At 41.7% G+C, this 26458-nt stretch overlaps 1 protein-coding gene and 1 pseudogene across 2 annotated transcripts; both read left to right on the top strand.

Annotated features, from left to right (window-relative positions):
- Positions 1 to 620: 620 nt before the first annotated feature.
- Positions 621 to 1472, top strand: LOC102411840 (annotated as a pseudogene).
- A 3294-nt stretch (positions 1473 to 4766) lies between these two features.
- On the top strand, positions 4767 to 26458 carry ASAH1 (N-acylsphingosine amidohydrolase 1). Of its 2 annotated transcripts, XM_006080144.4 has the most exons (15): positions 4780 to 4924; positions 5064 to 5324; positions 10388 to 10434; positions 13306 to 13396; positions 14131 to 14217; positions 14967 to 15045; positions 16792 to 16866; positions 17707 to 17752; positions 18486 to 18630; positions 19148 to 19202; positions 19637 to 19718; positions 23581 to 23712; positions 23817 to 23940; positions 24348 to 24404; positions 25903 to 26458. In XM_006080144.4, exons 4-15 carry the CDS (start codon positions 13376 to 13378, stop codon positions 25990 to 25992), a joined length of 993 nt encoding a protein of 330 aa, XP_006080206.1. In that variant the 5' UTR covers positions 4780 to 4924; positions 5064 to 5324; positions 10388 to 10434; positions 13306 to 13375; the 3' UTR covers positions 25993 to 26458. The 2 variants fall into 2 exon arrangements, with proteins under 2 accessions (XP_006080205.1, XP_006080206.1); XM_006080143.4 differs by lacking the exon at positions 5064 to 5324 and having other exon boundaries at positions 4767 to 4924.

Here is a 26458-nt window from a genome sequence, read left to right as displayed (position 1 = left end):
ATCAGGATGAATAGATAAAGAAGTAGTGGTATATAAATATATACAATGGAATACTACTCAGCCATATAAAAGAAGGAAATTTTGCCATTTGTAGTAAAATGGATGGACTTGGAAAGCATAATGCTTAGTGAAATAATATAGAGAAATACGAAATACTGTATGCTATCATATTGTGGAATCTGAAAAATAAAACAAACTAGTTAATAAACAAAAAAGTAGTAGACTCAAAGATATTGAAAACAAACTAGTGGTTACCAGTTGGGGAGAAGTGACAGGGGAGGGGCAATAATGCAATTATATGAAATCATGTATGTGTAATTTTTGAAAATTATAAAGCACCACAGAATTTAAAGAATCTTTTATTTGTTAAAAATTTTTTTAAAAAAGATGAATGATCAATGCCAGTGCAGTCTGTGCTCGGGGTGAGCATGTTCAGGGTGGCATTTCCTGTTCTTGTCCCAGTGCCACTGCAGCCGGGGTCTTGTCTGCCACAGCCTAATCCTGGCTTCAATTAAGAAGAGCTACAGAAAGATCTAGAAGAGCTGAAAGTGCCGCTGGAAAAAGCCACCAGAAAAAGAGTATCTGATCCCCTCACAGCTGAAAAACCCAAGATTGAGACAGAAATAAAAAACAAAATGCAGCAGAAGTCACAGAGGTAAAGCACAACTTTTAGAAAATGAAAAGCTAGCTGCTGTGGTTGCTCTTATTAAAACAGCATATACAGTGAAACTCAGTAATTATGGATGGGATCAGTCGGACAAGTTTATGAAAATCTACATTAACTTCACTGGAGTTCATCAAGTGCTCACTGAGAATGTGCAGGTACATTTCACAGAGAGGTCATTTGATCTTTTGGTAAAGAATTTAAATGGGAAGAGTTACTCCATGATTATGAACAATCTCTTGAAACCCATTTCTGTGGAAGGCAGTTCAAAAAAGGTCAAGAAAGATACAGTTCCTATCTACATAAAGAAAGCAGAAAACACACAGTGGAACTACCTGACTCAGGTTGAAAAAAACATTAAGAGAAAGATTAGACGTCCTATGACATTGAAACAGATCCTGTTGCTGCTGCTGCTAAGTCACTTCAGTCGTGTCCGACTCTGTGTGACCCCAGAGACGGCAGCCCACCAGGCTCCCTAGTCCCTGGGATTCTCCAGGCAAGAACACTGGAGTGGGTTGCCATTTCCTTCTCCAATGCATGAAAGTGAAAAGTGAAAGTGAAGTTGCTCAGTCATTGTCCGACTCATAGCGACCCCACGGACTGCAGCCCAGGCTCCTCCGTCCAAGGGATTTTCCAGGCAGGAGTACTGGAGTGGGTTGCCATTGCCTTCTCCGAAACAGATCCTAGTGAGGAATTAATGAACGTTCTACAGAAAATTTACAAAGATGGAGATGATATGAAGCGAACCATTAATAAAGCCTGAGTGGAATCAAGAGGGAAGTAAGCCAAAAGAGATACAGAATTCTGAAACCTGAAAGTCTTTTTGCGAACTGTGATGTGGAAATAAAATGTTTCTAATAAGGAAATGCGGTGAGCGGCACAAATAAACATGACATATAACTACTTACACAGCCTTCTTCTAAGTAAAGGCAAAAAATTCTCCATTTCCTACTGGAGGATTTATTTAAATAGTGGTTTAGTCACTAAGTTGTGTCTGACTCTTGCGACCCCATGGACTGTAGGCTGCCAGGTTCCTCCGTCCATGGGATTCTCCAGGTGAGAGTACACGTGTGGGTTGCCATTTCCTTCTCCAGAGGATCTTCCCGACCCAGGAATCGAACCCAGGTCTCCTGCAATACAGGCAGATTCTTTACCGACTGAGCTATGAGGTAAGTCCCTGATTTAAATAAAATACGCTTATTAAACACTTCCTCCAAAGATGGTTTCTTTAGTAACTGGTCATTTTATTCAAGAAAAGAGTAATGTATTCTAATGTGTAATGTAAAAAGTCTGCCTAATGAAAATGCCACATTATGCGTATTATTATTCAGCTAGGAGGTAGAAAACAAAAGTTACTACTGCTTGCCTTTCAGTTCCTGACATCAGCTCCCACCAAGAATAAGTAAAAATAAAACCTGAATGTTTGCATAAAATGCAAAAAAAAAAGATGATTTCAAATCAAATAGCCATTTATATAAAAGATGGGAATCCTCTACTTTTTTTCCTCTTTTTTTGTAGACTTATTCTAAGGTCCAAGATAAATCAACCTATTTACACATTTGCCTTGATTCATGGGCCTAACATTCCAGGTTCCTATGCAATATTGCTCTTTACAGCATTGGACCTTGCTTCTATCACTGTTAGAACTGGACATAGAACAACAGACTGGTTCCAAATAGGAAAAGGAGTACGTCAAGGCTGTCTATTGTCACCCTGCTTATTTAACTTCAATGCAGAGTACATCATGAGAAACGCTGGGCTGGATGAAGCACAAGCTGGAATCAAGATTGCCGGGAGAAATATCAATAACTTCAGATATGCAGATGACACCACCCTTATGGCAGAAAGTGAAGAGGAACTAAAAAGCCTCTTGATGAAAGTGAAAGAGGAGAGTGAAAAAGTTGGCTTAAAGCTCAACATTCAGAAAACGAAGATCATGGCATCTGGTCCCATCACTTCATGGGAAATAGATGGGAAAACAGTGGAAACAGTGTCAGACTTTCTTTTTTTGGGCTCCAAAATCATTGCAGATGGTGACTGCAGCCATGAAATTAAAAGACGCTTACTCCTTGGAAGGAAAGTTATGACCAACCTAGATAGCATATTCAAAAGCAGAGACATTATTTTGCCAACAAAGGTCCATCTAGTTAAGGCTATGGTTTTTCCAGTGGTCATGTATGGATGTGCGAGTTGAACTGGGAAGAAAGCTGAGCACTGAAGAATCGATGCTTTTCAACTGTGGTGTTGGAGGAGACTCTTGAGAGTCCCTTGGACTGCAAGGAGATCCAACCAGTCCATCCTAAAGGAGATCAGCCCTGGGATTTCTTTGGAAGGAATGATGCTAAAGCTGAAACTCGAGTACTTTGGCCACCTCATGTGAAGAGGTGACTCATTGGAAAAGACTCTGATGCTGGGAGGGATTGGGGGCAGGAGAAGGGGATGACAGAGGATGAGATGGCTGGATGGCATCACTGACTTGATGGACGCAAGTCTGAGTGAACTCTGGGAGTTGGTGATGGACTGGGAGGCCTGGCCTGCTGCAATTCATGGGGTCACAAAGAGTTGGACATGACTGAGCGACTGAACTGAACTGAACTGATGATCTTCTTGCTCACTGTTGAATCAGGAACTACTTTAATCATGTGATATGTTTTAAAAGTCAAACTTCCCTCATCAGAGAGAGGAATCCTGTTATCTACCAAAAAAAAAAACAAAAACAAAAAACTGGAATAAATGTTCCCACATATCAAATTCTCATTTCCCAATCTCCAACAAAAATCATTGATTTTTTCTAACAAAGTAATACAAATGGGTAAAACTGCAATTTCAAACTTACATAAGAAAAAAATATATATATGAAGATTTTAGTGACAGTATTCTGATTTTGCTAAAGCATTAAAAAAAAAAAAAAAGCCAGTTGGAAGTCAGAAAGGTTCAATCATAAAGTGGAACCAAGAGCTCAGGATTTCCTATTGAACTTACATGGCTAAGATGGTAAAGAATCTGCCTGCAATTGGAGACCTGGGTTCCATTCCTGGGTCCGGAAGATCCCCTGGAGGGCATGGCAACCCACTCCAGTATTGCAAGTTGCCTGGAAAATCCCACGGACAGAGGAGCCTCGCAGACTATCGTCCACCGGATCGCAAAGAGTCGGAGACGACTGAGCGAATAACACTTACACTTTATCCGACTAGGACAACAGTGTCCAAACACCGCACACATGCCAAGCAAATACACCTGTAAAGTTGTTTTCTAGGTGCAGGCTAAAACAGACTGCCCGCCTACCCTCCTCCCAGGTCCACCTGGGCTGTGCCAACCTGCGTCCTCTCACTGCAGCAGGTGAAGAAGGTACACAGGTGCTTCACTCCACGCAAGGAAGGTTCTCGGTCCTTCCTGGGCATTCCACCTGTTGTCTCAGTGCGAGTAAACCGAAGCCTAAATTCTGTGGTTTGTCACTTCAGAGGCGAAAGTCTAAATGGGTAAATTCACAGCCTGGAGCATCCGTGAGAATTAACTATGCCCCGCTCCTGGCCCCTGACAGCCGTCGGGTGACCCCACGGTCAGGATCAATAACCTCACTAACTTCGGGCCCTGCTCTCCTCAGAGGGCAAAGAACGGTCGCTGTCGCGGGCTACGCCGCGTTTTGAGACTTTCGTGACTTGTGCCCGTCTCATGGACATTTGGTACCGAGCGGCCCGAGTGCAGACTTCGCCCTGGGCCTTACGGGAACGGTGCGCGGCGGCACCGGCAGGAAGAGGGGAGGTAGTCCCCACGCCCCGGCTCTGAGGAGGGCGCGGCCCTCTGTGAGGGATCGAAGTGAGGAAAGTTCCACAGCCGCACCCGCTGGGGCGGGGCTTAGGGCCGGAGCTCGGGCTGGGCGCAACCACTGCCCGCGGTGCGGGGGGTGGGACGAACACTACGGTCCTAACTCGAGAGCTTACTTTCCATCCTGGGGGTTTGTTCTTCCTCTCGGAAGGCTCTCTCGTCCCGCCGCGTCACTGAAAAGCCAGTTCCTCTCCTTGCCGCCCTCACCCCGGTGCCTATCTCCCCCCGCCCACGTCTCGAGTGGCGCGGTCCGGCTGTCAGGTCACGTGGCAGCATGGGCGTGGCCTGCTCGGCGCTCAGGAGGTACCTCGAGCGGCCTCCACAGGAGTCCTTTGCAGCATGTTGGTGGCTGGAAGGATGTTAGGCTGGAGTCGTCTAACCTTCATCTTGCTGAGCGGGATCGTCACCTGCTTGGTGGCGCAGCAGGTGCCACCGGTGGGTGAGCTGGAGCCGAGGAGGAGGAGAGGGGCGCGCCGGAGCGTGGGGGGGCGGGGGGGACGTGCAGGTGCGGGGCACACGGGGCTTGATCGACCACTGGCAGCATCTTTACAGGCATCCGTGTTTCTCTAAGCAGAGGTGTGGGTGCAGAGCTGGCTGGCGAGCCTCACCCCTGGTCGACTCGGTACAAGCTGGAGCAAAGAAACTTGAAGGGGAAATCATCTCTGCAGACTGGCGGCTGTGTTTGCACACCCTCACATTTGACTGAATGCACTTTTTCCACGCGCCTGTAGAACTACTGGAGGAAGAGTTCCAGTTGATCTGTGTACCTAATTAAGTTACGAGCTGCTTGAGGACTTTGGCTTTCTCTGCCTTGTGACGAGGTGCTGAAGGAGAGGTAGTAACTGCGGATCTGAAGAGCCCTGGGAAAAGACGAGGCATCCCGGGTTAGGGCGATGGGAGTAGTCCAGGCCAACCCGAGTCAAGTGACCACCAGACCTGTGGCTCTTTCCCCCTCAGGGAAGTAGCAGGAACACAGACTTGATAACTGAAAGAGCAAATGTGGGACCAGTTTCATTCTTTGCAAGGGAGGAAGTAGTCGCCGAGTGAGTCGGTGACTAGCCAGAGGTCACACTGTTGTTTTCGGGTGCATGACAACTCAAGCCTCTGGACACCGAGTCTGGTGCTGTTGCATAATTCTCTTCTCAGAAAACCCTAAGACTGCATTTTTCTTTGTCGAGAGATCAGATAAATAGGAACTTGGGTGCATGTGACTTAAGACTGACTAGATAAGGCTGCTCTTGACGGCTTAAGTAGGATATTGATATTGCAAGCAAGGTGTGCATTCGCCTCCTTTATTCTTTTATTTCTCTACGGAGAAGTGCTTTAAGAATAAAATCATAGTGACGTAGTATTCAGCCATTCAAAAGTGACACAAGATAAAGCAAGTAAAAGCAGAAAACAAAATGGTATGCACAGTGATTTCCGTAAGAGAAAAATACACAGTGGGCATGGGTTGGAAGGATATAAGGAAAAATAAGATTAGTCTGCTTTAATGTGGGTAGGGAATTAATTTGCTGTAAAATGGTGGGGATTATGAGAATTTTAAAAGAATCTTATACTTTGATACTGTCAATGCTTTCAGCCAAAGACCCCAGGAAACACACCTATAGTTGAAAAACCTTGGTTTTATTACTCCGCGGTGAATGAGAATGCTCCTCATGGGCAACTCGGGGGCCTCTCAGAAAAAGGGCGTTAGGAGAAACCTGTTTTATAATTTGGATTTAGTGTGTTTCAGGGTCAGGTCTAAGAAATCAGGGCTTTGCTCTAGATAGATGCTTTTAGAAAGTGAGGCGACTCTATGAGTGAAGAACGTCATTTGTTTAGCAGTAGAAGAGGGTCTTTCGTGTTTGTGAGTTGCAAGGTACCTTTGTTTTTTTTGTCTGAACTTAGAGTCACGAAGTGAGCTTGCTTTGTATGATTTTGTCGTGCCTCAGATTGACCTTCGCTGAGGTAGGTATTGTGAGGTCGATTATGTCTAACAGGAGAACAGAAATGGCCTGGCTTTTGAGTGTCAAATCAGCAAGTGCTAATACTGAGAGGTCTAGGTGTGGACCTCAGAACACTCTCAAATGTCAGCGAATGCTTTTTATTTCCTTTCTCAGTACTTAAGCAAAATTACTTTTTAAAAAAAAGGTATTTTTAGAACAAGAAAATAAATAGCCCCTCTGTGAATCTGGGCTTCCCAGGTGGCTCACTAGTGAAGAATTCACCTGCCAATGCAGGAGATGTGGATTTGATCTCTGGGTTGGGAAGATCCCCTGGAGAAGGAAATGGCAACCCACTCCAGTGTTCTTGCCTGTGTGACTGAGCAATTTCACTTTCACTTTTCACTTTCATGCATTGGAGAAGGAAATGGCAACCCACTCCAGTGTTCTTGCCTGGAGAATCCCAGGGACGGGGGAGCCTGGTGGCTGCCATCTTTGGGGTCACACAGAGTCGACTGTGTGACTTAGCAGCAGCAGCAGCCAGTATTCTTGCCTGGAAAATCCCATGGACAGAGGAGCCTGGCAGGCTACAGTCGGTGGGGTGTCACAAAGAGTTGGACATGTTTGAGCATGCACACATGCTCCACGAACTTAGTAGTTTTTATCTCAAACAGTGGTTATCAAAGTCTGGTCCAGCCTCTGGTGTCAGTTTGGGAAGCTGCTTTCACAAATCTTTAATGAAATGAGAAAAAATAGGCCATAAACTTATTAAATTAGAATGTTAGCTTTTATTCTGATTGCAGGTGTTCAATTTTTGTTAAAATGTTCTTTCTTTTATGTGTGTGAATTTTTTTTGTTTGTTTTAATATTTTCACTTTGGAGAAAAAATTGGGACTCCCCTGTGCTTGGCCCCTCTCAGTTTCTTAACTGATCTGGAAAATCTGGGAGCCACTGGCTGAGAGGATTTGGGGAACTTCAGTGACTCATCTTTTGACAGGAATAAGCAGGTTTTCATTTTGAATCATTCTATGATAAACTGTTGCCACATATTTACAAAACATATCTCAGAGCTGCTTTTGATAAATATGATAGTGGGAACTACAAGCCAAAACAGAAATCATTGGATTTGGAACATCTGTGGATTTGTTCTGTTTTTTGAGGCTTTTCAGAATATGGTGTATTTTAAGCTCTTCTTGAGTTATTCTTTGATTCTATTAAGAGATAATGGTAGAGGAAAACATAAGCAGAACGCTGTATGACATAAATCACAGCGAGATCGTCTATGACCCACCGCCTAGAATAATGGAAATAAAAAAAATAAACAAGTGGGACCTAATTAAACTTAAAAGCTTTTGCACAGCAAAGGAAACTATAAACAAGGTGAAAAGACAACTCTCAGAATGGAGAAAATAGTAGCAAATGAAACAACTGACAAAGGATTAACTTCCATAATATACAAGCAGCTTATGCATCTCAATAACAGAAAAACAAACAACCCAATCCAAAGGTGGGCAAAAGACCTAAACAGACATGTCTCCAAAGAAGACATACAGATGGCTAATAAACACATGAAAAGATGCTCAGCATCACTAATTATGGTCCAACTGTCACATCCATACATGACTACTAGAAAAACCATTAGAGAAATGCAAATCAAAATTCACTCATTATTAGAGAAATACAAATCAAAACTACAATGAAATATCACTTCACAACAGTCAGAATTGCCATCATAAAAAATTCTGCAAATGATTAATGCTGGAGAGGGTATGGAGAAAAGGGAACTGTCTTATACTTTTGTTGGGATGGAAATTGATGCAGCCACCATGGAAGACAGTATGGAGATTCCTTTAAAAACTAGAAATAAAACTACCATATGATGCAACAATCCCAGTACCAGGCTTATAGCCTGAGAAAACCATAATAGAAAAAGACACATGTACCCCAGTGTTCATTGCAGCACTGTTTACAATAGCTAGGACATGGAAGCAACCTAGATGTCCATTGACAGATGAATGGATAAAGAAGCTGCAGTGCATATATACAGTGAAATATTACTCAGCCATAAAAAGAAGCACACTTGAGTTAGTGCTAATGAGGTGGGTTAACCCAGAACCTGTTATATAGAGTGAAGGAAGTCAGAGAGAGAAAATCAAATATCATATGTTAACACATGTATAAGGAATCTGGAAAGACGGTACTATGAGCCTATTTGCAGGGCAGTGGTGGAGATGCTGACATAGAGAACAGACTTACAGACATGGCAGATGTGAGTAAAAAGGAGAGGGTGGGACGAATGGAGAGAGTAGCATGGACACATACACACTAACATACATAAAGTAGCCGGTGAGAATTTGCTGTATGACTCAGGGAACTCAAACCTGGGCTCTCTGACAACCTAGAGGGGTGGGACGGTGAAGCATCAGCCTGCAATGGGGGAGACCCAGGTTTGATCCTTGGGTCTAGAAGATCCCCTGGAGAAGGGCTGGCAGCCCACCCCAGTATTCTTGCCTGGAGATTCCATGGACGGAGGAGCCTGTAGAGCTACAGTCCCTGGGATTGCAAAGAGGGAGACGTAACTGAGCTGCCGGGGTCCAGCCCCGGCTGATCCAGGGTATTCGAAGCAGGGATGGCGTCGGCGAGGGTCAGGATACAATAGCTTCAATTAGATATTAATTAAAGATATAAAGAGTAATAGAATAAGGATAGCTCAGTAGGAAAATTCAGTGGAGAAAAGAGGCTGAGTAGCTTGGTTTACGCGGGAGACCAATAAAACTTCAAGACAAGAAGTTTGCACCACTTACGGAGGCCGCAGGCGTCCTTCCGTTCTCCCAAAGGAGAGGTCATTTTGTACTGAGAACCGTTTCGGTTTTGCTGCTAAGACTAAACCGTTTTCCCTAAAAACAGTCCTGTTCCTTCATTACCTCAGCGGTAGCCTCCGCGCAGGAGCTCTGCACACTCCTCAAGAACACAGTCTGGTCGTGAAGAGACGCACAGAGGAGTACAGTGCACATCAGAAGGGTAGCAGGGGAGATGTGTACGTGGCTGTGGGAGCAGAGAGGAGAGGGTGGCTATTCTCCCAGGGCAAGTAGATGAAGACGTCACCAAAAAGACATCTGAGCTGGATCTTAGAAGTTGAAGCCAAAAGTTTACAAGGTGGAGAGTGGGCCTTGTAGGCAGAAGGCAAAGCGGGTGCTTGCACAGGCATGAACAGGGAGAGAGCACAGCGTGTTGTTGCATGTGGCTGTACACGGAGGCTGGGGTGATGAAGGGCCAGAGTATGAAGGGGCCCGGCCCTGTGCCCTGAAAGTCTGGTTTAGGATGCAGATTTCTTGCAGTAGAGTTAGCTCATAAGTATATCAGATCCTGGCAAGTGATAAATCAACCTAGTTGTCATAAACATTTTTTTACAGTTTCTTCTTCCTTTGACTGCGCCATGGGGCGTTTGAGATCTCAGTTTCCCCACCAGGGATTAAACCTGGGCCACAGCACTGAAAGCCCAAAATCCTAACCACTAGGCCTCCAGGGAACTCCCTCCATCTACATTTTTTTTTTAATTTTTTAAACATTGAAATATGGTTGATTTACAATGCTGTGTTAGTTTCAGATGTAGCAGAGTGACTCAGCTCTACATCCATTTATGTGGGATTTTAGTTCCCCTACAAAGGACTGAACCCGCACCCCCGGCATTGGAAGCACAGAGTCTTAAATACTGTACCACCAAGGAAGTCTCAATCTATATTCTTGTATTTCCTCTTAACTCAATGTATTTGCAGTTGAAAAGCCAAATTAGTAAATTGAAGAGACTGAAAACTCACAAGTTTGAGATTTTGAAGTTTTCATGGGAGAAAAAGACTTTTAAGAGGCATTGAAATGGTCTAAAATGACAAATCATACTTGATTTTGTCTTCACCAGCTGTCTTTGTAGATTGCCTACTCTGTTCTTCTGAAACTTTTGTCTTTGTTTTTTTAGTGGACTGAAGACTGCAGAAAATCAACCTATCCTCCTTCAGGGCCCACGTGAGTAAACATCAGACGAGCAGGATTCACTCTGACCTTCCTGGAGATTTCTCTCCATGTTAAGTATGATCTCATAGAAGTAACGACACTGAATAAAACCTTAAGTCATGTCTTCTATTCTGAGATGATTTTGTTTCCCTCAGGTTTGTGTGGTATGCATTTGGCTAAGACTGAACAAATGTGAAAATACCCCATGATGAAATGTCCCATTTCGAGCCCATCAAAATCAGGGGGAGAAAAAAAGGATTAGCATTCTCCACTAAATTCTTCTATTTCCCCCTAAGTATTTTTCTCATGCTGACAAATGCAGAGGTCACCTGTGATTTTCTGTGATGCCTGAGTATAAACCACCCTATCATGCCAAAACAAGAGAGTGTGGGATCTCACGTGAAACATTCACAAAAATAAACCCTGCCCATGATAATCAAAACTATTGAGGCCAAAACAGGATTGGAAAACATAGGAAGGGCCAATATCATGTTTTAGTGTGTTGAACATTAATGTTTTTAGTTTAGGGTTTTGGCCTTTTCAAATCCTATGTGGCTAAATAGGGAAAGATCTAAGAATGGCTCACCACCCCCAGGGGGTACAGAATGTGAAAAAGAAGGAAGAGGTGTCAGGAACGGTGGTCACCGTTTCTCCCTACTCTTCCCTTGCACTGAAAGTAGTCTGCTGCAGAGAAAGGAAGACAGAATGCATACAGCTTTAACCAAAAAATTCTTCTTCTTCATGACTACAGAAGTATAAATAGGACCCCGATACTGTGACTTGTAGGAACTAACACATCCCCTCTTAACCCACCCCCACTATAGAAATCAGTCTGGATTTATGTCTGTATATTTAAGAGCCTGGTAACATTGTAGCACCCACCAGAGTGCACCTTTTGCTTCTCTGGAGCAGGACAATAAAGGAGCAAATGCTGGCTATTTTTAGGCAGATTTAAGCTTATCAGTCACTGAATGGCACACCCTTAAGAGGCTCTTTCAATTCAGTAACAGGTGCCAGAAGATAATGTTTCCGTGGCAACAGAGAATAGTAGCAGAGTTCATCCATCAGGATTTCAGCCCTGGCTCCACTGATCAGTAGTGAATGTTGCTACTATCCTCATAGTAGAAATGGCTATGTGTAAATTGAAGAGTAGGACTTAGGGGAATGAATATGATCGAACAGTGACTTGGCTTGGACTTACTAAGAAGAATGAGGAGAGAGAATATGGGGGCTTCCCTGGTGGTCCAGTGGTAAGACCCTGTGCTTTCATGCAAGGAGTCTGGGTTTGATCCCTTGTTGGGGAATTAAGATCCCATATGCCATCAGTTCAGTTCAGTTCAGTTTAGTCGCTCAGTTGTGTCTGACTCGTTGCGACCCCATGAATCGCAGCACGCCAGGCCTCTCTGTCCATCGCCAACTCCCAGAGTTCACTCAGACTCAACGTCCGTCGAGTCAGTGATGCCATCCAGCCATCTCATCCTCTGTCATCCCCTTCTCCTCCTGCCCCCAATCCCTCCCAGCATCAGAGTCTTTTCCAGTGAGTCAGCTCTTCGCATGAGGTGGCCAAAGTACTGGAGTTTCAGCTTTAGCATCATTCCTTCCAAAGAAATCCCAGGGCTGATCTCCTTCAGAATGGAGGTTGGATCTCCTTGCAGTCCAAGGGACTCTCAAGAGTCTTCTCCAACACCACAGTTCAAAAGCATCAATTCTTCAGCGCTCAGCCTTCTTCACAGTCCAACTCTTACATCCATACATTACCACAGGAAAAACAATAGTCTTGACTAGACGAACCTTTGTTGGCCAAGTAATGTCTCTGCTTTTGAATATGCTATCTAGGTTGGTCATAACTTTCCTTCCAAGGAGTAAGCGTCTTTTAATTTCATGGCTTCAATCACCATCTGCAGTGATTTTGGAGCCCAGAAAAATAAAGTCTGACACTATGTCCACTGTTTCCCCATCTATTTCCCGTGAAGTGGTGGGACTGGATGCCATGATCTTCGTTTTCTGAATGTTGAGCTTTAAGCCAACTTTTTCACTCTTCTCTTTCACTTTCATCAAGAGGCTTTTTAGTTCCTACAGCATAGCAAAAAAAAAAAAAAACGGAGAAGAGAGGACGTATAGTAGGAAGCCTGGAAAATCCCATGGACGGAGGAGCCTGGTGGGCTGACTTTCACTTTTCACTTTCATGCATTGGAGAAGGAAATGGCAACCCACTCCAGTGTTCTTGCCTGGAGAATCCCAGGCATGTGGAGCCTGGTGGGCTGCCGTCTATGGGCTGCACAGAGTCGGACACGACTGAAGGAACTTGGCGGCAGCAGCATAGTAGGAAGAGTAGCATGGCTGAGTCAGTAGTGAAGGTTCTTGAAGTCAGTGGTGGGAAGCTCATATACTATGTTGCCATTCTGGGGGCTTAAAAGTGACCTTACTGAAGCCAGCTCTAGAGTCAATGATTTGACAACAGTGTTGAGACTATCTAAGAGGGAATTCTGAGACTGGGAAACCAAATGGAGAAGTCCCCAGAGCCTAGACTAAATCTTCGTAGAGATTTAGGATGGAAAAAAAAGGTATATATTTTCTAGCAGTGATACTCAGGTTACATACAGCTATTGAGCCAAAATTGATTATTTTACCTATCACCATTATGCGTTAACCTTTCTATAATGCTGTAATTCCATTTTAGGATTTCTAAAATGGCATTGAATAAATGACCCAGGACAGAAGTGCTGAGTGGAAAAGGAGCTTTTTTGCAAATTTTGGTTTGAGTACCAACTTCTCTGTTGTTATTAAGAATATGTCTCTAACATACCTATAATGATGTAACTATCTAACCATCATGAGGAAACTGCTTTTAAACATTTGAAGATGATACACCTCTCATTGCAGTTACAGGGGTCCAGTTCCACGGTACACCATAAATCTCGATTTACCACCGTACAAAAGATGGCATGAATTGATGGTGGTCAAAGCACCAGCGGTATGGTGTGATTCTTAAATCTTTTATTTCTGACTTGACTGAATGTAATTGTATTTAAAAGAACACATCATGATACTTTGTACCACATATTTTAAGAATCTGCTTTCCATGGTTCTCTGCCATTTATAATAAATGATAGTAGAGAAAAGAGGATGTCATTTTTCTGTAGCTTCTCGATTTTTACTAGCCTCTGCCTTTGTTTCTTTATCTCACATCATATATTATCATCTAAAGTTAATCGTGTATCATGTTAAAGATATGTCTTGTTTACATATGTTTTTAAATAGTACTCTTTTATTTAGCTACATATAGATAAGTCAAAAATCTATATCTTTTTTTTGTTACACCAAAATTAATCTTTTTTAACACTTAAAAAGCATTCAGTTTTTTTTATTAATATATATATTCATTGCACACAGTTGAAATAAAACCTTCTATAATTCATTGTGTGATTCTTGATTAAAATACAGATTATGGGCTTTCAGAAAATTTTTATTGGGGTATGGTATACATACAGTAAAGTGCACAGATCTTAGGTATACAGATCAGTGTGACGTAATGACAATTATGATTACCGTGATTTACAAAACAGGGCTAATCATTTAGTAAACATGGATGTACATTAATTACAAGCCTTTTCTGAAATGGTCTTCAAATACTTTTCTGTATCAAGATTAATGTTAAATGTCAACACTTCCTTATGTCTCTAATCAATTTTTAAATTTATTTTTCAGCTGAAAGTTATAGTGAATTCCATGAAGAATATAATAAATGCATTTGTGCCAAGTGGAAAAATTGTACAGTTAGTGGATCAAAAGTTGGTAAGAAATATTATTTCCTACAATTAATGTTAAAGACACACACAGCCAAATATACACACGTTTCGGCAAAGGCTCTATACTTATTTAAAGGTGTAATTTGACAGCGTTGTCTAAGGAACTTGGACAAATTTGCTTTTATTTCAGACTACTGTTAAAACCTCAGAGGGACTTAAAATTCTGGCCCTTGGTAATATTACAAGACATAAAATAGCATGGTAAATTTCAGCAATTAGTTGCTCTTTAATGTATTTATAAAAGACATGGTTTGTGGATGAACATGCCATGGGGCAGCTAAGCCTGCAGGCCACAACTACTCCAACTACTACTCCACCTCCTGCTCCGTCTGCTGCTCCATCTGCTGCTCCACCTACTGCTCCAGCTACCGCTCCAACTGCTACTCCAACTGCTACTCCATCTACTACTTCAACTACTACTCTAGCCCTCGCACCTAGAGTCCATGCTCCACAACAAGAGAAGCCACTGCAAGGAGAAACCCTCGCACGGCACCTAGAGAGTAGCCCTGCTTGCCACAACTAGAGAAAAGCCCGAGCGCAGCAAGGAAGACCCAGCAAAGCCAAAAATTAATTAATCGATTTTTAAAAACACAGGGGTTTTAACCCCTTAGGCAAAAAAAAATAAGCTTTGATCACCTATTGTGGCAACAATGGCTAGTACAGAGTATATGTAAAAGAACCAAATCTCAAAGCTACAGTTCAGGTTGAATGATTGTTAATGTATTTGTTTTTCAGCCTGGTCTGCTTGGCAACTTCCCTGGCCCTTTCGAGGAGGAAATGAAGGGGATTGCAGCTGTAACTGAAATCCCTTTAGGTAAAGTTCACTGCAGTTTTACAAAATTTAATAAAGTACCCCCAATTTTTTATTGGGGTATGGTAACGCATACAGTGAAGTACATAGATCTTAGGAATACAGATAATAGAATTTTTAAAATCAAGGAGTGTGTGTGTCTCAGTCATGTCCAACTGTAGCCTGCCAGGCTCCTCTGTCCCTGGCATTTTCCAGGTAAGAATACTGGAATGGGTTGCCATTTCCTACTCCAGGGGAGCTTCCTAACCCAGAGATCAAACCCATATCTCCTGCATTGGCAGGTAGATTCTTTACCACTGCACCACCCGGGACTCCCCATGCATACGTGCATTTAATCACAACTCAGAACAAGATACAGAAACAAATTACAGCAATCCAGCCTGCTCCATTCTGCACAATTCTGAACCTTTTGGTAACCTCTATTTGGACTTCACCTTAGGTTAGTTTTGCCCCTTAAACGTCGTATAAATAGAGCCAAACAATATGAGCTGTTGTCTGGTTTCTTGCACATATCATTATAGGCAGTAGGCTGTTGTATGACTGGGATATTTGTCATTTCCACATTTGAGTTACGAACATTCTTGTTCATGTTTTTTGATGGGCATGTACACTCATTTTTCTGGAATATGACCTGGGTTATAGGTTAGCTGAGTATTTAGTCTTGGAGTCTCTGCCAACCAGTTTTTCAAAGTGGTTTTAACCATTGACAGTTAGCATAGTATTGATACAAGCCTTTTTTCCACTTGCTGATTCTCCATGTGATAGTGTCACTCTCTTTTATTTGGGCATTTTGTTGAGTGTGTTATATTCACCCTTATGGTTTAATTAGGGCTTCACTGATAGCTCAGTTGGTAAAGAAAGTGAAAGTCGCTTAGTCGTTTCCGACTCTTTGAGACCCCATGGACTACACAGTCCATGAAATTCTCTAGGCTGGAATACTGGAGTGGGTAGCCTTTCCCTTCTCCAGGGGATCTTCCCAACCCAGGAATCGAACTCGGGTCTCCTACATTGCAGGTAGATTCTTTACCAGCTGAGCCATAGTTTCAGTTGGTAAAGAATCTGCCTGCAATGCAGGAGACCCCATTTGGTTCATTTCCTGGGTTGGGAAGATCCGCTGGAGAAGGGATGGGCTACCCACTCCAATATTCTTGGGCTTCCCTGGTGGCTCAGCTGGTAAAGAATCTGCCTGCAATGCGCGAGACCTGGGTTTGATCCCTGGGTTGGGAAGATCCCCTGGAGAAGGGATAAGCTACCCAGTCCAGTATTCTTGCCTGGAGAATTCCATAGACAGAGGAGTTTGGCGGGCTCTAGTCCATTGGGTCGCAAAGAGTTAGACATGACTAAGCGACTAACATAAGTGATATTTGCCTACCCCCAAAACATAATTCTTGTGTGTTTTCTTCTCTATGACTTTTGTTTAGTTTTTACATATAGGCCCATGGTGTATCTTGAATTAACATGCATATTGTATGGGTTAGGGATCAAAGTTCAAGTTCTTTCCAATTGACAATACTGTTTACTAAAAAGGCTATCCTTTCCTCAGTGAATTCCCACAGTGCCTTTGACAGAGGGAGAGACCCCTACCCCACCAGCCATGCAGGCTCACTCAGATTATCTGCAGACACTTAACGTTTGCCCAAGCAAAAACTCACATGATGACGATAGTTACACCTTTTCTTAAAAAAGAATTTTCCTGACAATGTCATGGTTCTGCATATTGACCAGAAAATTTCCTTTTTTTCCTCATAGGAGAGATTATTTTATTCAATATTTTCTATGAATTTTTTACCATTTGTACTTCAATAATAACAGAAGACAAAGAAGGTAAATGAATGTGCGCTGGGGGAGGGTGGGTGGTGCAAAGCACAAAATAGAAGAAAAATCTTGAAATAAATGAAATCAGAACCTTTAAAATACAGACTTGCTATGCATATATGTGCATGTTGCATAGGGTTTTATAGATCTTGATTTTTTTTTTTTTGGAAAGTGAATTGAAAACTGTTCTTATTTTAAAGTCACTGTAACGGCTATTAAAGTTTAATTTAGGCATGCAGACCTCTTGCACAAATTGTTTCAGGACTGAAAACATTCTTACTTTCCCTCATAGGCTACTTATACCCCTATTTGTGATTTGATCTAAGTACTCACAAGGGCAGAACAGAGTTTCTCCCATCATTTTCCAGCCAACGGACCCTGTGTAGACCAGCTTCATTTTTCCATATTTTTCCTGACAAGTCCTTAGACTACAAGGCCCAGGGTGATGTACCCTGATTCACTGTTATTTTTTGACCTATACTCTGGGTACAACTGTAGGTGACAGTCCCTGAAGGGAAGTGTGTTGGTAAGTCACATTAGGTGAGGCCGAGATAGCTTTGTCTGAGGAGGACAGTGTCACGGTGAAACCATGGCCGCTGATCTTTCCCCATCTTCTAGTCTTACCTGGAGCCCTGTGCTCTCAGGTACTGAGGGGGAATGTGGCCAGTGTGACAGGGACAGCCTTTTATCTTGTTAAGGCTTGTGATGTTAGGTGCTACTTAATTCTTACTGTTGAATTGAATAGTCAGGAATATCACTTAACCAAAATTAAGTGTTCAGTTTTCGTTTTGAATCAGTCGTCCTGTCATAGTTGCTGTTACGTGTCTCTTCTGCTTGCTTTCAATTTAGGTCATTTACTACATGGGCGAAACTTGGATTTTGGAGTATTTCTTGGGTAAGTAAAAAAAAAAAAAAAACAATGTGGTATGTCTCAGTCCCTCAGAAGAGCAGGTAGTATTACATTGATGACAAAGTTACCAAGTCATTCCCAGAATGTGACCAGAAAGGAAGACTCTAGATTCTTTAGTTTTGAGACCAGATTAAGCATGCTCCTATTCAGTTGAGAGTACAAGAATAGCATTCTATTTCATGTGTCTTCTTTACCTTCCTGAAAAAAAATATGACAGTGCTTTGTAATTGGAGACCTACATATTATCTGGGATTTGCTATTTATAGGCTGTGTTATGTTAGGGGACTTACTTAACTTCTCTGATCCTCAGTTTTATCTTATGGAAAATGGAAGATAAAACTTACCTATATTGGAAAATCCTTGTGAATATTGATCATTGGGGATTGGGTCGATAAAACACCTGCTATAATATCTGACCAGGCTTCCCAGGTGGCTCAGATAGTAAAGAATCAACCTGAAGTGTGGGAGACCTGGGTTCGATCCCTGGATTGAGAAGATCCGCTGGAAGAAGGCATAGCAACCCACTCCAGTATTCTTGCCTGGAGAATTCCCCTGGACAGAGGAGCCTGGCGGGCTACAGTTCATGGGGTCGCAGAGAGTCAGATACGACTGCGCGACTAAGCACAGCACACAGCACAGCATAATGCCTTGACCATTGTCTTCATACTCATCCTTATTGTCACTGTTATTAAATGTCACTGAAATTTGTCTTTTGTAGGTGGAATATAAATAATGATACTTGGGTCATAACTGAGGAACTTAAACCTTTAACAGTGAATTTGGACTTCCAGAGGAACAATAAAACTCTCTTCAAGGCAACAACCTTTGCTGGCTATGTGGGCATGTTAACAGGATTCAAACCAGTAAGGAATCTGTTATTACCAGATTTTACAGGTACCTCTGTGTGAATGATGGAGTCTAAGGAAGTGAGAACCTGAAAAGAATATGCAGCCCCAGGTCGTCCCATTGTATTTCTTGTTACCTTTAGCTCATGAGGTAGAGAAGAGTAGGAGGAAGCGAAGATTTCTGAGCCTTTTTTGGAGAAAAGCCCATGGTGGATCTCTAGGGCTGTGAGTGTAAACCTTGAAATCTGGCCATGGCTCTGGCCCTCAGGCAAGTTAGTCATTAAGTCCTTGCACTTCAATTTCCTTGTTGGAAAAGTGTGGCCAATAACATCCATCTACTTATCTCACACACTAGATGTGAAACATGCTTTGAACTTCTAAAAAGTAGTATCATGCCTTGATTTTTTTTTCTCTCCCCCCACACCCTGAAGTCCCCAGTCTAGGCCCTGATATAACAGTATACAGAGGAGCACAGTGAGAGGGCTTAAGCAGGATGGTGGAGGTTTCTGACCTCACGGCTTTGTTTTCTTTTCAGGGACTGTTTAGTGTTACACTCAATGAACGCTTCAGTTTGGATGGCGGTTTTATGGGTAAGTAGGAGATCCAACCAGTCCATTCTGAAGATCAGCCCTGGGATTTCTTTGGAAGGAATGATGCTAAAGCTGAAACTCCAGTACTTTGGCCACCTCATGCGAAGAGTTGACTCATTGGAAGGGAGGGATTGGGAGCAGGAGGAGAAGGGGACGACAGAGGATGAGATGGCTGGATGGCATCACTGACTCGATGGCCGTGAGTCTGAGTGAACTCCGGGAGTTGGCGATGGACAGGGAGGCCTGGCGTGCTGCAATTCATGGGGTCACAAAGAGTCGGACGCGACTGAGCGACTGATCTGATCTGATCTGAGAGAGGTCTTAAATGAAATGGGAATTTCATAGCTGTTTTAAGAAGGCTAGGCTGTGGTTTCTGATTAATAGTTTAATCTCTTCTAGGTCCTGTGACACTGTGTGTGTTTTATCTCTTCCAGGTGTCATGGAATGGATTTTGGGAAAGAAAGATGCCCAGTGGATAGGGTTTATCATTAGATCAGTTCTAGAAAATAGCACAAGGTAATCTGTTTAGTTGCTTTATTATCAGATTTTTTATTTTTTAAATTTTTCCTTGAGGTATAATTGACATATTAGTATAAGAAGCATACTACAAAATGTTTAGATATTTGTATATATGGCATAATGATCACAATAAGTCTAGTTAACATCTGTTACCACACAGTTATGATTTTTTTCCTTGTGATGAGAAATTTTTAGATTTATTCTCTATGAAACTTTCAAATATTCAGTACAGTATTATTAACTGTAGTCACTATGATGTACATGACATCCTCAGGACTTATTTTATACCTGGAATTTTGTACCTTTTGACCCCCTTAACCCATTTTACCCACCTCTTACCGCCCTGCCCCACCTCTGTCAGCCACCAGTTTGTTCTCTATACCTGTGAAATTTTTTATTGTTTGTAAATTCTACTTCTAACTGTGATCACATGGTATTTGTCTTATTTATTTAATTTAGCAAAATGCTCTCAAGGCCCATCCATGTTGTCACAAATGGCAAGGTTTCATTCTTTTTTATGGTTAAATAATAATCTATTGTATATATACTGCAATTTCTTTATCCATTCATCCTTCCTTAGGTTGTTTCCATAACTTGGCTTACTGTAAATAATGCTGCAGTTAATGTGGGGGTGCGAATATCTTTTAGAGTTAGTGTTTTCATGTCCTCAGATCATTACTTAGAAGTGGTAAGTTCTTACTGGGTCGTGTGGTAATTTTAGTTTTTTGAGGAACCTCCATACTGGTGGTTCCATAGTGACGGCACCAATTTACATTCCACCAAATGCCACAGGGTTCCCTTTTCTCACGTCTTGGCCAACACTTATCTCTTGTCTTTTGGATAATAGCCAGTCTGACAGGTGTGAGATGATCCTTATCCTTGCTTTGGTTTGCATTTCCCACCTTCTCATGCACCTGTTAGCCACCTGTATCTCATCGTTGGAAAAATGTCTGTTCAGACCCTCTGTCCATTTTTTAATCAGATTGTCTGTTTTTTGCTATTGAGTTGTGTCAGTTCTATATATACTTTGGATATTAAATCCTTATCAGATGTATGATTTACAGATATTTTATCCAGTTCAGTAGGTTGCCTTTTCATTTTGTTGAAGGTTTTATTTGTTGTTTACAAGTTTTTTAGTTTGACATTGTCCTACTTGTTTATTTTTGTCTTTGTTACCTTTGTCTCGGTGTCAGATCTAGAACTTATTGCCATCGTGTCAAGGAGCGTTATTACCTGTTTTTCTTTAAGAGTTTTATGATTTCAGGTCTTACGTTTAAATCTTTAATGCATTTTTATTTTTGTGTATGGTGTGAGACAGTGGTTTGGTTTCATCCTTTTGCATGTAGCTGTCCAGTTTCCTAAATACAATCTTTTGAAGAGATTGTTTTTCCCCAGTGTGTATTCTTGGTTCCTTTTTCATAAATTAATTATGGGCTGTTTATTCTCTTTCACTGATCAACGTTTTTTTATGCCAGCAGCATGGTTTTGATTACTGTAGCTTTGTAATACAGTTTGAAATATAGATGTTCTTCTTTTTCAAGATTGCTTTGGCTATTCATGGCCTTTGTTATTCCATACAGATTTTATGATTGTTTGTTCTATTTCTGTGAAAAATGCCTTTACAATTTAAGAGAGGTTGCAGTGAATCTGTGTAGATTTCTTTGGGGTAGTATGGACATTTTAACATTAATTCTTCCAATCCATGACCATGGAATATCTTTGGTTTTTTGCATCTTCTACTTCTTTCATCAGTGTCTTATAGTTTTCAGTGTACAGGTCTTTCACCTCTTTGGTTAAATTTATTCCCATGTATTTTATTCTTTTGGATGTGATTGTAAATGGGACTATTTTCTTAATTTCTCTTTCTGATCATGTTACTAGTGTATGGAACCACAACTGATTGTTGTATACTGATTTCATGTCCTGAAACTTTACTGAATTTATTATTCCTAAGTTTTTTTTGTGGAGAGTCTTTATTATAGTATTATGTCATCTGCAAATAGTGACAATTTCACTTCTTCCTTTCTGATTTGGATACCTTTTATTTCTTTTTCTTGCCTGATTATTCTGGCTAATACTGCCAATACTATATTGAATAAAAGTGGTGAGAGTGGACAAGTTTGTCTTGTTCCTAATCTTAGAGGAAAAACTTTTAACTTTTCACTATTGAGTATAATGTTAATGGTGAGCTTCTCTTATATGGCCTTTAATTATGTTAAGGTATGTTCCCTCTGCACACACTTTTTTGAGATGTTGAATTTTGTCAAATGCATCTGTTAAGATCATATTTTTATCTTTTTTTTCTTTAATTGGAATTGCTTTATAGTGTTTTTTTCTGCCATATGACAATGCAATTCAGCCTTAATTATACATATATCATCTCCCTCTTGAACCTCCCTCTCCTCCACCCACCTCAGTCATCAGAGAGCACCACACTGGGCTCGCTGTGACCCGGCAGCTTCTCCCCAGCCTCTACTTTACAGGTGGTAGTGTGTATATGTCGATGCTACTTTCTGCATGTCCCACTTTCTCCTCCCCTCACTGTGTCCACAGGTTCATTCTCTGTGTCTCCCTTCCCTCCCTGCAGATGGGTTCATCAGTGCCATCTTTCTAGATTCCACATATATGTGTTAATATACAGTATTTGTTTTTCTCTTTCTGACCTACTTCATTCTGTATAACAGGCTCTAGGTTCATCCACTTCACTATAACTGACTCAAATTCATTGTTTTTTATGGCTGAATAATATTCCATTGTATATATGTACCACAACTTCTTCAACCATTCATCTATCCTTCATTGTTTAATGGGTGTATCAAATTGATTAGTTTGTGGATTTGAAACTATCTTTGCATCATGGTACATGAACCTTTTAAAGTAGTTTCTCTTAAAGTACTAATATTAAAATACTTCTAAGCTTTATCTTCCATTGAGAAACTATTTCAGAATTTCTTAGGTGAACCTTTGACACTAACATGGAATTCTGCATGTGTGTGTGTGTGTGTGTGTTTATAGCAAGAAAAAATGGCAACCCACTCCAGTATTCTTGCCTAGAGAATCCTGTGGACAGAGGAGCCTGGTGGACTGCTGTCCATAGGGTCGTACAGAGTCAGACACGACTGAAGCGCCTTAGCATGCATGCATGCATTGGAGAAGGGAATGGCAACCCACTCCAGTATTCTTGCCTGGAGAATCCCAGGGATGGAGGAGCCTGGTGGGCTGCCGTCTATGGGGTCGCACAGAGTCGGACACGGCTGAAGCGACTTAGCAGCAGCAGCAGTGTATCTGTGAAGGGCATTTATGAAGTTTTCTTGGTATGCAAACAATCCCCCACCCATACAAAAAATAATTTTGTGTAACAAAATCTTCATTTAAATTGTAATACCTGTTAACCTAGAAGTTATATTCTGTGCTGTTACAGAAATTTGGTAGTAGCAAAACTGCCTTTAGCCAGTACTACCATCCAAATGACCTAGAATAAATGGGCATTAGTCTTAATGATTTCCAGGGCATACGATTTAGTAGTCTTCTTTGAAAATCCATTTCCATTTTTGATAGCTCTGATTTTCAAGTAATAAAATAATTTATACTATTTTCCCTAGTTCTGTTGTTGAGTGAAAGGTATATAGACTGTAAGGGTAGATGATGATCATTTCATTTGTCCGTCACGTTTGAGGGAACATTACCGATGTCACTGTTTCACTGTGAGGAGTGAAGGACTGTTTCTCCCTGAGCCATTGTTCACTATTCTTTTTAGAAAAACATGTTCCTCAGATGTTTTCCCTTAGTTTCCACAGCTAAAAATTTCCATTTCAGGTCAACTAATAGTTTTTCCTTTGTTCTAAATGTTTCTTTGTAGTTATGAAGAAACCAAGAATATATTGACCAAAACCAAGATATTGGCCCCAGCATACTTTATCCTGGGAGGCAACCAGTCTGGGGAGGGTTGTGTGATTACACGTGACAGAAAACAGTCTCTGGATGTATATGAGTAAGTACATTTGCTCAAGCAAAACAAGCAGAAACTAAAGCATAGACAGACATGTGTGGGTTTAAGGCGTGAAGCCTAGGAGAACTCTCTCTCTTTGTATCTAGACTCGACCCCAAGCACGGTAGATGGTATGTGGTACAAACAAATTATGACCGATGGAAAAATCCCTTCTTCCTTGATGATCGCAGAACACCTGCGAAGATGTGTCTGAACCAGACAACCCAAGAGGTACATTCCCAGTGTCATATAGAGAAATGGTGACTACTAAAGATTATCTCCATTCTAACATTTTTCATTGGCCTTTAAGAATTTATAAACCTCCTAACACTCATTGTCTCTGGACAGTTTCCACTGAGTTTTTAACATAAAGAGCAAAATTTCGCTGTACTTTTCCCTTGTTAATGGTGGACACCACTCTGTGGAGTTGAATCTCAGGAATCCAAGAGGGAAGGAAGAGAAAGAAAGCAAGCATGCTATATTAGAATCATCACCTGAACAGTGACCTGAGGGAAATTCTTTTATGGGGGTTAGGGGAGGTTGATTGAAGAACATCTTGGTCTAATGACCCATTTGTGTGGATAAAGCTGCCAACATCTGCATTTAATATACTAAAAATAACTATTTTTGTGTTTTAGAATATCTCATTTGCAACCATATATGATGTCTTGTCAACAAAACCTATCCTCAACAAGGTATTTTTTTTCAATATATGTACATATGTGTGTGTGTGTGTATATTTATTTTTTTGATTTTAGGAAAAGAATTTGATCCCGTGTTTTATCTTTCCCCTTTGTCTTGGATCAATCAGAGCTAGAATTCCAAGTCATGTTCGGCTTAAGGCTGCTTTTTAAAATGTTTTGTGTGACCAAAACCATAACTCTTGGGGTGTGACAAAGAAGTTGGTCACTGCAGCTTGATATCCAGTTTGGTCAGAGTATTATTTCCAGCTTTACTTACATGGCATTTGGATTGAATTTAGCATGTTATTAGTGACTTCTCCATCCATGAGGAATTGAATGCTGTATGCTGCAACTAACACCTAATACTAGACAAAAGGAAGTCTGAAGTCTATTTTCAGACAGCTTTCTTAGTGGATTAGGTTTTTTTCTTAAACGTTAGTATAGCCTTTTCCCTACTTTTTAGCTAAAATATGCAAAAGTCTTCTGATCATCCAGTTTGCTAATAGCCCCCCTCTTGCATGTTTCTGATTCCTCTGATTTTTCCCATTTGTTCCTTGCCTCCTTTTGCTAAACCCTAAGGTCAGTGTCGGAGAAGGCAATGGCACCCCACTCCAGTACTCTTGCCTGGAAAATCCCATGGACAGAGGAGCCTGGTAGGCTGCAGTCCATGAGGTCGTTAAGTCGGACACAACTGAGCGACTTCACTTTCATTTTTCTCTTTCATGCATTGGAGAAGGAAATGGCAACCCACTCCAGTATTCTTGCCTGGAGAATCCCAGGGACGGGGGAGCCTGGTGGGCTGCCGTGTATGGGGTTGCACAGAGTCAGACACGACTGAAGCAACTTAGCAGCAGTAGCAGCAGCAAGATCAGAGTGCCTCCATGAGAACCTGGCTTCTGAGGGAAACTTCCCCTCTGCCCACCGACCCTAATGTCTCATTTTGCCCACACCATCTTTGCTTGAGTTCACAGTTGGGTTACTTACAGATTCTTGTGTGAGTTGGGTGTGTACCTTCTAACCTGCGTGTCTGCATTAGTTTTCCTCACTGCTTGAGAAATGTTTCCAGGATAAGGAAAGCCAAAGCTACACTCTTTATTCTCCACAGTACACCACTGGTCTTTGCAAAGTATGCACTGAGGAGCATTAAGTGAGCCTTAAAGCATTGTGAAGCAGTATATGGCACAGAATTAAGACCTTGTGAAAAACTGAACATTCTCTCCCATACCTGTTTATAGCGTGGTAATGGTTCTATTGAAGTCAGTTGTTTTCATTACTGACTATATTATGTGGATCTTTTGTGTCTTTACACACATATATATAATCCACGATGGGAAGCCTGGCGTGCTGCAGTCCATGGGGTTGCCAAGATTTCAGACACAACTCAGCGATTGGACAACAACAAATTTAATGTTAAGAAACTTCATAAGCAGTTCCATAAAAAATGCTAATACAAGTAGGGTCATCTTAGAACTGAAAACATCCTTAAAGTAAAAGTTGACTTTTCTTTCAGCTGACGGTGTACACAGTCTTGATAGATGTTACCAAAGGTCAATTTGAGACGTACCTGCGGGACTGCCCAGACCCCTGCATAGGGTGGTGAGCACACACCTGGCCTACAGGACGAGCCCTCTATGATGTCGGGACCGGAGCTCACGTGGGGCTGAGTGGAGTGGCGTCTGATCTCCTTCCAGAGACTCAGGGCAGTTTCTCTTTGAGGCGTGAGCTTGTCCTGCTGAGTATGTTTATAGGTCACAGGCTGTTTTTGCCATAATGTAGGTGATTGCTGTGTAACACATAACTTCTTTCAGTGAAGTACAGCAGTCATCCAGAGTTTACTGTGATTCATTTTGGTCTGACATTTGGAGGCAGGGATAGGCAACTAAAAATGTGGTGGGACCCTGCAGGGAATAAAGCCAAGATTCTCTCAGCACTGAATCCTGTACCTCTATGTGAGTAAGTTAAATAGCCCCCATTACTCAGTTTTTCACTTCTATCTATGTATTTGTGGTATATTTTTGTCTTTTCCTCCTGGCTCTAACTGCTATTAAAGTCAATACACCATTGTC

Source organism: Bubalus bubalis, chromosome 1 (genome assembly GCF_019923935.1).
Source record: "Bubalus bubalis isolate 160015118507 breed Murrah chromosome 1, NDDB_SH_1, whole genome shotgun sequence".
NCBI classification, from domain to species: Eukaryota; Metazoa; Chordata; class Mammalia; order Artiodactyla; family Bovidae; genus Bubalus; species Bubalus bubalis.
This window is presented reverse-complemented; position numbering and strand designations above follow the sequence as displayed.

Excerpts from the sequence above, each read along its gene's own strand:
- ASAH1 (XM_006080143.4), top strand. The coding sequence starts at position 4,829 with ATGTTGGTGGCTGGAAGGATGTTAGGCTGGAGTCGTCTAACCTTCATC. Across the intron at positions 14,218-14,966 it reads AGTTAGTGGATCAAAAGTTG|CCTGGTCTGCTTGGCAACTT; the intron begins GTAAGAAATATT and ends TTTGTTTTTCAG. Across the intron at positions 18,631-19,147 it reads TGTTAACAGGATTCAAACCA|GGACTGTTTAGTGTTACACT; the intron begins GTAAGGAATCTG and ends TTTTCTTTTCAG.